At 34.9% G+C, this 12,251-nt stretch overlaps 2 protein-coding genes across 2 annotated transcripts; both read right to left on the bottom strand.

Moving 5' to 3' along the window:
• Positions 1 to 4,419: 4,419 nt before the first annotated feature.
• On the bottom strand, positions 4,420 to 5,732 carry LOC133861181 (F-box protein At3g07870-like). Its single transcript, XM_062296903.1, has one exon. It carries the CDS (start codon positions 5,605 to 5,607, stop codon positions 4,435 to 4,437), a length of 1,173 nt encoding a protein of 390 aa, XP_062152887.1. The 5' UTR covers positions 5,608 to 5,732; the 3' UTR covers positions 4,420 to 4,434.
• A 5,346-nt stretch (positions 5,733 to 11,078) lies between these two features.
• On the bottom strand, positions 11,079 to 12,251 carry LOC133861950 (F-box protein At3g07870-like). Its single transcript, XM_062297782.1, has one exon. The coding sequence runs from the start codon at positions 12,249 to 12,251 to the stop codon at positions 11,079 to 11,081; it is 1,173 nt and encodes a 390-aa protein (XP_062153766.1).

The raw sequence follows: 12,251 nt of genomic DNA on the forward strand, positions 1-12,251 counted from the left end.
GTCTATGTTATGTTTCTCATAGATGCATGTAGTGTGTGGACCTTTATCTTCATCAATCATCCTACTTAATTGTATTATCTGTAGCTCATAGGAATACACTATAATCGTTAGTGCAGCACCAAAGACCCATGATTACAGTTATAATTAAAAGTGTATTATCTCCTCAATATATCATTATTATCTTTAGAAAAATGGCCATAGGAGCAAGTCAAAAGTCAACATTCTTTGAATCGGATTAAGTCAAATACGTGCCACTATAGGGAGCTTGATTAAATTATAAAGAGGGTGGAATTATTTAATTGTAAAATTAGCCAAATTTGGAGCCACGCATGAGAGTGTTGCTAAGGCCCCAACTTTGTAGGCACCCATAAATGGATAGTAGCCTTTGTTTATTTGTGTATTGGTCTAGACGCGTTAAGTTGGTCTTAATTAAGTGATGGCACTATTGTTAAAGCATTCAATTGTGGATCATACATTCGACAATTATCTTTTCGCTTAAATTATTAGCAATTCGAATAAATAATTGTAAAAGATATTCTTATAAAGTTTACCTATCCGAATAAGTCTTAGACTGCCAAGTGAACGTACCCCAAAAAAGCCTTATCATAATTATTTGCAATTCGAACATATTGTTACAGGAATCTCAATTCTTCAATTGTGCAAATATGCACAATCATGTCAAATTTGTAAGTGCTACAACTTAACATACATCAAAGGTGTCCAAATTGGGTTGGAGAAGATTCTTCTAACACAACCTATTAAATTAACATTTTCTCCTGTATATTTAAGTGTTATCTAATATATTTCATTCTTGTGCTTGAGACTCCATCCTTGACCTTTTAGGGCACTTTTGTTGATCATTAGAACAATCATTGCTTGGTCCTGCCTCATTGTCATCTCGACCCTCTTAGCAGACTCGACTCATATCCATACTTTCATATCCATCTCTTACATTTAAGTCGTCAAATAGTAAATGAATTTCACATGTACTTGTTCACTTCAATGGGTTCTCCAAATCTCAAATCTTAATTCCGCCCCTAAATGTAACCCTAAGGTCATTCATTTAGAGTGATAAATGCATATAAGTGTCTAATATCAAACTATCCGTAATTCTTCGTCTCTCTTTTTTCTATCTATTTTTATTCTTGTATTTTAAATTTTTACACAAAACTCAACACCATCTCACGTTTCATATATTATTATTACCAATTCTCATGTTTCACGGCATGTTCTGTGCATTAATTAGATCATCAATCTGAGTTTACAAGTTGTCCACAAAATAATTATACCAATATTGCTTATAGTTTACACGATAATATAAACTTTGAGTACTTGTCTTTGAGGTCTACGATGATCTCTTTATCACTCTCAAAGCAAAACCAGAATTAGCCTATAAGATTTTAGGCTTTTACTTTGCGCATCTTTCAGTTGTTCTCATGGCTTTACTTTCTCAGTTTCCTCTTTCTTCAATTATTTATTACAAATTGATTGATTGACCTGTCAATGAATATCTATCTGTATGATTTTGAGGATCAAAGGGAAAGACATTTTTCTTTTGCTGGTAAACAGAAAGTAGCCGAGATAATTAATGGGTTTATCTAATGTGTTATAAGTCTCAATTGAAGTCAAGTCGTTTGCGTGTGTCAGGGGATCTTAGATCGATCACAAGTAACGAGCAATCTCAATATAAGATGGTGTTACCGTTTGTCCTCACCGTCCAATACTATGAGATATTTGTCATGAATTGAAAGACGATCAGATGTCCAAATGGAACATACGGTTGGAGGGATGAGAGATGAATCATTTATGTGGTGTTTCACACTCAAGTAGAACTCCTACTCTGCCAATACAAGCATGGTCCAAATGACTCCTCAGTCCTCATCCACGAAAATATCATGGAAAATAAGGTCAGATGATGGCTCATGTGTTTATTCAACATATATGACTTTATATATTTGCAGAATTTGGACCATGCATTTAATAGCCCAGGAAAAAAAAATTAAACAAAGACTCATTCAACCATCTTATCAGCAACGTGTTCTTCGCACTCTTCTGAGCCATACGATTAAATTTAACTCAATCTTTGTCGTTGGTTTTACTTTCATTTCATTTAATGCCTCCAACTAGTTTTCCTCATGTCCCTAGCATGTCCCTAACTTGCTCCACTTTTGCGCCTTCCAAACGTTTTCCCATGACTTTTTTAAGCCGTCCAATTCTTGACAGCTGTCAAACTCTAGTCTTTTAAGCATTTCAATTTCAGTCGTTAGATTAGACCTTTTAATCATAAACCTCTGATCCTTATCATTCAGCATTCAATTTTACTCCAATTTTATTAAAACTAGTTCGTAATCCGTGCTATGCGCGGGATTCTTCCTTATAATTTATTTTCATAATAATAATTAAAAAAAAATGAAAGAAGAAAAGCATAAAAAATATAAATAAAAAATAAAAACTGAAAAACACTAATATAATATAACAAGGACAAAAATTTCTTTAATAAATCAAAAACATTTTTTTCTCAAAGCTTTTTTAATAATGTAAAGCGTGTGTTATAAGTCTCAATTGAAGTCAAGTCGTTTGCGTGTGTCAGGGTATCTTAGATCGATCACAAGTAACGAGCAATCTCATTATAAGATGGTGTTACCGTTTGTCCTCACCGTCCAATACTTTGAGATATTTGTTATGAATTGAAAGACGAATAAATGTCCAAATGGAACATACGGTTGGAGGGATGAGAGATGAATCATTTATGTGGTGTTTCACACTCAAGTAGAACTCCTCCTTTGCCAATACAAGCATGGTCCAAATGACTCCTCAGTCCTCATCCACAAAAATATCATGGAAAATAAGGTAAGATGATGGCCCATGTGTTTATTCAACATATATGACTTTATATATTTGCAAAATTTGGACCATGCATTTAATAGCCCAGGAAAAAAAAATTAAACAAAGATCCATTCAACCATCTTATCAGCAACGTGTTCTTCGCACTCTTCTGAGCCATACGATTAAATTTAACTCAATCTTTGTCGTTGGTTTTACTTTCATTTCATTTAATGCCTCCAACTAGTTTTCCTCATGTCCCTAGCATGTCCCTAGCTTGCTCCACTTTTGCGCCTTCCAAACGTTTTCCCATGACTTTTTTAAGCCGTCCAATTCTTGACAGCTGTCAAACTCTAGTCTTTTAAGCATTTCAATTTCAGTCGTTAGATTAGACCTTTTAATCATAAACCTCTGATCCTTATCATTCAGCATTCAATTTTACTCCAATTTTATTAAAACTAGTTCCTAACCCGTGCTATGCGCGGGATTCTTCCTTATAATTTAGTTTCATAATAATAATAATAATAAATGAAAGAAGAAAAGCATAAAAAATATAAATAAAAAATAAAAACTGAAAAACACTAATATAATATAACAAGGACAAAAATTTCTTTAATAAATCAAAAACATTTTTTTCTCAAAGCTTTTTAATAATGTAAAGCGTGTGTTATAAGTCTCAATTGAAGTCAAGTCGCTTGCGTATGTCAGGGTATCTTAGATCGATCACAAGTAACGAGCAATCTTATTATAAGATGGTGTTACCGTTTGTCCTCACCGTCCAATACTTTGAAATATTTGTTATGAATTGAAAGATGATCAGATGTCCAAATGGAACATACGGTTGGAGGGATGAGAGATGAATCATTTATGTGGTGTTTCACACTCAAGTAGAACTCCTCCTTTGCCAATACAAGCATGGTCCAAATGACTCCTCAGTCCTCATCCACGAAAATATCATGGAAAATAATGTAAGATGATGGCCCATGTGTTTATTCAACATATATGACTTTATATATTTGTAGAATTTGGACCATGCATTTAATAGCCCAGGAAAAAAAAAATTAAACAAAGACCCATTCAACTATCTTATCAGCAACGTGTTCTTCGCACTCTTCTGAGCCATACGATTAAATTTAACTCAATCTTTGTCGTTGATTTTACTTTCATTTCATTTAATGCCTCCAACCAATTTTCCTCAGGTCCCTAGCTTGTTCAACTTTTGCGCCTTCCAAACGTTTTTCCCATGACTTTTTTAAGCCGTCTAATTCTTGTTAGCTGTCAAACTCTAGTCTTTTAAGCATTTACTTAAACTAGTAAACTATTGTTTTAACGTTTAGAAAATGTCACGGGTCACATGCGGACCACAAATTACGTGAACATGTGTAAAAAAGCTGATGGGGCCTGGAAAACGGACTCTTGAGTAGAGGACTACTCTGGCATTCTGACAAACAGGTCGGCTCCACAAAAATTTAGGCCTAAAGTTAAAAATGACTTCTTTGTAATTTTAACCCATTAAAACACACACACACACACATTTCCTAGTATAAAGCATAAATAAGATAGAATTGACTGAGAGCATCTGATGATAAAACTTTGAGGTGAATTACGCTTTTACCTATTTTTCCTCTTCTTGGTTTTTCCTCTTCTGGAAACTACATTCGCTTGGTTGAGTAGGACAAGGTTCTCCCTGTATGTGTCAACACCAAATGTGTGCATATTCTTCTGTATTTCCAATTTTGTAGCTTGTTGGCATACAGGGTCGTACGAGAAGAGCTCCCAATAATTAACTTCTTTCATAATCTCCAATATTATATGACCATTCTTCCTGAAACCTAGCACATTTTTCTCAATTCCTCCGGCTATATCAATAGTGAACTGTTTCACCCAAGAATCAACCACACCATACTCTTTCATCACCCATATGGAACAAAAGAACTTTTTCTTATCATAACATAACAAAGCAAGTGATCCGCTAAACACACAAGTAACAATATCAGTGTGCGAGCGGGTCATATGATGTGGAAAGATCATCTCGTGAAACACTTCATCACGCAGATCAAACGCCAATACAAATCCAATCCCAGTCCCATTCCGCTGACGACGTGCTGCAAAATGGACAGAGCCTTTTAAGCAAGCTTTGGGTTGCCTCCAATCAGTAAAATTAGTCGAAGGCGTTAAAGAGGCACTGCTTAATCTCCAGGAGCATGTGCTAACAGAGTAAATCTCAACCAGAGCTTCCTCAACCGGAGCTTCCTTGGTCGAATGATGAATTACAATTCTCACCACCTTATAATCGTTGGTCCGCGGATCAAATCCGAAGGCTTCGTGACAAGTAGAGCCACTGTGCTTCCTGGCCGTAATGCAAGGTTTTGGAAGATTCCAACATTTTCGAATCGACGGGTTCCAAAGAACATAGCGCTCTTGTTCTGAAAGACATATCAAACCATTCTCAGATGCAATTAACCTAAAATGTTTAAGACTACGGCTTTTTGTTGGGAAATCAAATTCCGCACACTCCTCGAATGCTTCATTATCGTAGAACAATTTGTAGTGCTCTTTATCGAGAGCTCTATGGACACTAGAAAAGCAGTGTCTGACTATTAAGAGTGGGTGTGGGAGATTGTTGTTGTTTGGAATCGATTGATTGAGATGGGAATGAACAAAGGCAGGGCTGGCGACGAGAGACTTCCATGATTTGGAAACGCACCTGAATCGGATTAGGGATTTCACTGGGAGTCTCTGGAGGATGCCGACCACCACTTCGTCGGGAAGATAGTCCGACATTGCTCTCCTTCCTCTTGGCTGCTGCTGTGACTCTGAGTGACTCTGGAAGTTAAAGCCTCAATCCCTAATTAAATTTGTTTTTCCCTCTCTCTCTCTCTCTCTCTCTGCGGTTTTTGTTCTTCCCAGTTCCCTCTCCCTTTTTAGTAAACAAACCAATTACCCTCATTACAATTCCGAAAATTACATTTTTATCTAAAATTATCCTACAGGGTTAGATTAGTATGAAGCACTGTTTTGGTGTTAAGGGCATATTTGTCATTTCACCTTGATGTGGACAATTTTATCCTTTTATTTGAACCAACAGTCTCTACTCATGTTGATTTCAACCAGAGATAATCCAAATGTAAATGTGGTGCACGGAGCAGTGAAAAAGGTGTAAGACTTCTTTTTATATGCGTGTTTCGCTTTAGTATGGGACCGATTATAATTATTTGTTTGAAGTATAGGCGATTCGAACACATAATTGTAAGAAATTACTTATAGAATTTACGTAATAAAATAAAAATTGAGTTATCATACTGTGGTCTGTAGAATTTACGTAATAAAATAAAAATTGAGTTATCATACTGTGGTCTGTTTGGGTGTTGAATCTGAATATTATTCAAATTAACTGCGTGTTACGAATTTTGACTTTGTTAAATAAAATTTGAAAAAATTTGAAAAAGTTGAAAAATATGATTTTTTTTTAAAAAAAATTGAATATTATTCTGAATAATATTCAAAAAAACACACATAATTCTTTATCATATTAGGTAAATCTCATAAGTAGTTTCTTATAATTACCTTTCTAAATCATCTATATTTCAAACAAATAATTATAAACTATGCTAATTCTGCATAATCAATCTTTTGTGTTCTAACTTGTGCTCTAACATGCTGTCAATGTTTATTGCGGGTTTTAATGGAATTTTTTTTCTGATTTGAGTTAAAATTATATATGTACACTCCTCGAGCAGTCATGTCATTAAAGCACTATTTTGGGACTTCGAAAATTTGGGGAACAGGGGAAGCTTATGTCTTCCATTAATTTGTCCGTCATATGATAATATCTTAGGTGTGGTTTGGTGAGCGAGAAAATATGGGATTATGATTTTTTTTAAATATTTGTTCTAATTTTAGAGAATTTTAAAAGTGATTGTGATAAACTATTTATGGGACTCACATAATCAAATAAAATTTAGACCGCTTAATTACTTATTAAAAATTATAAATTTCTGAAAAAAAAATAAAAAAATAAAAAAAATGAGAGAATGCTGATCCGAAAACATGAGCTTTTAAGTTTTTGTAAGTGTGACACTGAAGAAACGAGATTCATGTCTATTAAGATTTTGGGTTAATTTGAATAGCTGAGATTTAGGTGAGATGATTGATCCAAGGGTTGAAAATGAGAATAAGGGATTTGATTAGGGTGTTGGTCTAGGTGCGTGTTAGCTAACTTAGCTGGCAGGAGAGTGGTAAAAATTGAATGCAAAGGATGAGGAAGTAATGGCTATGATTGACTTGGGGAAATCAAACGGTGGACGAGAGAATAACGTATGGGGGAAAAAATTTGCTGGAATATAATAAATCCAGTGGATTTTCTTGCGGCTCTATTCTTTTATCTTGTTCAATTTTTGACGTCATTAATTAGCAGGAATCAATCAGATAAGTAAAGCTTGCTACCCTGCAAATGGCCCAACCTCGATCTGTTTGATGAATCCAACTTTAGAAAATTATAGTCTTTTATCTCCTCCTTCTCCTCTTTGTCATGAAGCGGAGGAAACCAGTTTGCATCCACATCTATATTCATTGGAAAATGATTCAATTGATTTGGGTTGAATTCGTTCATAATGCCTTGGGGGAATATAAGCTGCTACTGTGTTTGTCAAAAGACATTTTCATCCACAGATTAAGCATATTAAGATCATGTAAAACTACTATCCAGTGGGGAAGAGTATTGACGAGAAAGATTTAGTTCCACCGCCGTCGCCTCGTAAGCTTTGTTCCGATGATGCGGAAATCACGTCATAAAACGTTAGATATTCGCTTGTAACTCTTTTGTTATTGCTTCCGTTTTTTTCTTGAGCTCTTGTAACTCTGCTTCTACTTTTGCATGAAGCTCTCTGAATTCAAATACCAATTTTTCTATCAGTTGTCTTTGCGGGGAATCCATTTCCATTTGAAAGTGAAACTGTCTTGCTATGGATGTCACTTCTTCCCTCAACTGTTCATGCCTCTCTTGCTTCCGTTTTATATCCTCCAACTGGCGGTCTATTTTTTCCTTCAACTGTTTTTACCTTAAAATCTCTCTTTTAGCCTCCTCGCTTTTCTGTTTCATCTCCTTCAACTCACAGCTGAACTCGCTCACCCAGATTGATGATAATGAAGATCACAAAAACTGAAAGAGTTAGTATTTTATATAATTATATTATTCGAAAGGCCAATTATGATTAGTACAAACAAAGAATGAAAACATTAATAGCGATTCGCTTACACGATGTGCTACTCTAGATAGGTATTTGATGCATTCACAAAAAGAAAAAGACTTCCAAATATTGAGCAAAAAAAAAGGTTAACATGTATTTTTTGTTACAAAAAGTGGGTGATTTTTTAACCATTAGCAATGACATGAGATTTGCTTCATTGCAAATATTATCATAGCTAAAACACAATAATATTTTTATTTTTTGTTTGTGCCTTTTAATGCTTGAGAAAAAATTTCCATGATAAATAAACGAAGTTCATTAAAAGCGCAAGGGGCACAACTCAAATACACAGAAAGTATATATAAAAAAAAAAAAAAATCAACAGATCAAGAGAGAAAAAAAAAAAAGAGTATCTACAAAGTAAAAATTAACAACAGTAAGGTATATACCTAACTAGATTCAAGCATGTACAACATGTATCTTAAAGTAAAATTTTATACCATGAAAATAAGATTTAGACACTTTTTTTTTTTTTTGATAAGTAAGAAAATTGTATTAATAACGCAAAAATAAGATTTAGACACTTATACTGGGAAAGAACAAGTAAAGAGTAGATGTATCATTATGAAATCAAGAACAAGTAAAGAGTAGATGTATCATTATGAAATCAATCAACTACCTGGATTCATAAGAATATAACATACCAAGTCTGAACACTTCAAATAGACAATATGTAACCACAAGCATCCACAAATATGCTTTATCAGAAGCAATATATCTACTACAACACAAAGCTTATAGTGCAGTCGCTGATAGTATAACGGCAATAAAGATGTGTAAAAAGGAGTGGCGCTAATAAAAAAAATATATATAAATTCGAAAATCATTGAAAGGAGAAATTTGATAAGATAATACATGGATAGGCTCATGGAATCATAAGCTAGTCTTTTTACTCAGAAACATATTACAGTTGTAAAGGAGTCAGGATTATGCACATCAATAACACTATTTCAACCCTTTTTTCCCTTTAAGTTTACCAATGGCACCCCACTACTTCACTGCAACAAAGAGTGAGCCCCACTTATGTAGAAAGTAACCTCAAAGACTCAATGAGCAAACATTATATTTAAATATATTAGAATATTCTAATTTTAAGGGTAGTTTAGTAATTTTACAGAATTGTGACAGTTTTAAAATTAGAAGTTATTCGGTTATTTTGGTAATTTGAGGAGTGTACACATGTCCGAGGTTTACCTGACAGAGATGGATACATGAAGTAACCCTACCCTTGAGGGGTTCCTAGTCATCAAAAAAAAAAAAAAATTTGAGGAGTGTGTAGCTTATTCTATTCTTGTTTGGGCAACGTCTGAATATTATTTTGTTATTAAGAAATGCTTTCCTTCTCTAACTAGGAAGTTTTAGCTTTTCCATATTATCTAAGGACTTCACTGCAATACATGTAACCAAGCAAACCTTGTGAACTTGTAAACAATTAGAGAGAACTTGATTAATAAAATTTCAGCAAAATTTAATCTCTTCTTTTTCTTTTTCTTTTTCTTGGTAAGTAATTTGCTCTCTTCTAATTGCGATACTCCATTAAAACTCTTCTAGGTGAGACTAAATCCTATTCACAGCCCCTGGGCCGCATGTTTGATTTTCTGTCTTCTCATGTTATTTTGACTGCAAAACCTCCATAATACTTAACACTATTCTTCAAAAGCAAAAACCCTTTAAACCTAAAGCCTTTTGGCCCACATATATCGATCACGGGAAACCCAAATCTCCAAATCAAAGGTCTGTCCTACATCAAGTACAAATTACTAACCTCTTGCTAGAACAAAATGTACATCTGAATTAACAGAAGATCTCTATGCTTACACATAGAATGATTCAACAAAAAAACTGATTTTAGCCACCCAAGTAACAATGAGGAACTAGCATTTGCCATGGGTTTAGAAACAGAGAGAAACTGAATTACAGAATTAAAACAGCTAGATCTTGAGCAGAAGGAAAACTTATCAAACCATGTAAATTCTGGCCATGTATCCTGTTTTGTTATCAATAGATTTGAAATGAGTTAACAAATTTACAGTGTATTGTAAATTTCAACTTAACAAATAATTTTTTGATGTTTCAAGAACAAGTGAGACCAACGACAATTACAACCTAAAAGTTACTTATTTATTTATTTATTTATTTTTATAAGTAAATAAAGTTTTATTGAAAGAGTAAGGCGTTCCTTAAGTACACTGAAAGTATACAAAAGGAAACACCTAAGTAAGCATAGAAAAACGGAAAAAAAAAAAAAAAAAAAAAAAAAAAAAATCAGAATAGTTAATCGACAAGGGTGACAAAAAGGTTACCGTCCAAAGTTACAGCGTATGAAAAAACGAAGTTACTTTAAATTTTATATCATTGAAAGATTCTTAAGAAGCATATAGATGTTACAACTCAGAATGTTGCAGGAAGCAGCCATTGAAAACTTGAAAAAGGCAAGGAAAACCCAAAGGTTAGCATCGGTTATTGTCGGATGACCTCTCCTGCCACCCTTTTGTTACATGGGGTGGAGGTGCCATCAACCCTAAGGTTATCTTTGTCTTCTTCCCTACTATAATCACAGATCTTATCTGCAGCCTAGAGCAAGCAAGACCTTATAACTGGGAAAATATACAAAACCCATAAATTGCTAATCCGTTTCCACCAATCCTAACCACAAATTCTCCACTAAATAGCACCTAAATTAACTATAGGACCAATTTAACACACCATTAGTAAACCTTTTTCATTTTTTTACAATGAAACACACCCAAGTAAATCAAAAGTAGTGCCAAAAATAAAGACATTAAGATCATTAAAGCTCAACTAAATGAAGGCAGTTTCTTTTACCTAAAGTTGTTACTGTTATCCGTTGAATCCCACGCTCAATGAAACGTATTATAGTTAATCAATCAAAACCCATTAAAAACACGCGTGAGCACACACACACACATTTCCTAGTATAAAGCATAAATAAGATAGAATTGACTAAGAGCATTTGATGCTAAGACTTTGAGGTGAATTACGTTTTTACCTATTTTTCCTCTTCTTGGCCACCCTACGTCTGGAAACTAAATTCGCTTGGTTGAGTAAGGCAAGGTTCTCCCTGTATGTGTCAACACAAAATGTGTGCATATTCTTCTGCATTTCCAATTTTGTAGCTTGTTGGCTTTCAGGGTCGTACAAGAAGAGCTCCCAATAATAAACTTGTTTCCTAATCTCCAATATTATATGACCATTCTTCCTGAAACCTAGCACATTTTTCTCAATTCCTCCGGCTATATCAATAGTGAACTGTTTCACCCAAGAATCAACCACACCACACTCTTTCATCACCCATATGGAACAAGAAAATCTTTTCTCATCATAACATAACAAAGCAAGTGATCCGCTAAATACACAAGTAACAATATCGGTGTGCAAGCGGGTCATATTATGTGGAAAGATCATCTCGCGAAACACTTCATCACGCAGATCAAACGACAATACAAATCCAATCCCAATCCCATTCCGCTGACCGAGTGCTGCAAAATGGACAGAGCCTTTTAAGCAAGCTTTGGGTTTCCTCCAATCAGTAAAATTAGTCGAAGGCGTTAAAGAGGCACTGCTTAATCTCCAGGAGCATGTGCTAACAGAGTAAACCTCAACCGGAGCTTCCTCAACCGGAGCTTCCTTGGTCGAATGATGAATTACAATTCTCACCACCTTATGATCGTTGGTCCGCGGATCAAATCCGAAGGCTTCGTGACAAGTAGAGCCACTGTGCTTCCTGGCCGTAATGCAGGGTTTTGGAAGGTTCCAACATTTTCGAATCGACGGGTTCCAAAGAACATAGCGCTCTTGTTCTGAAAGACATATCAAACCATTCTCAGATGCAATTAACCGAAAATGTTTAAGACTACGGCTCTTTGTTGGGAAATCAAATTCCGCACACTCCTCGAATGCTTCATTATCGTAGAACAATTTGTAGTGCTCTTTATCGAGCGCTCTATTGGCGCTAGAAGAGCAGTGTCTGACTATTGAGAGTGGGTGTGGGAGATTGTTGTTGTTTGGGATCGATTGATTGAGATGGGAATGAACAAAGGCAGAACTTGTGATGAGAGAGTTCCATGATTTGGAAACACACCTGGATCGGATTAGGGATTTCACGGGGAGTCTCTGGAGGATGTCGACCACCACTTCGTCTGGAACATACTCCGACAT

This window comes from Alnus glutinosa, chromosome 2, assembly GCF_958979055.1.
Source record: "Alnus glutinosa chromosome 2, dhAlnGlut1.1, whole genome shotgun sequence".
Taxonomy (NCBI): Eukaryota; Viridiplantae; Streptophyta; class Magnoliopsida; order Fagales; family Betulaceae; genus Alnus; species Alnus glutinosa.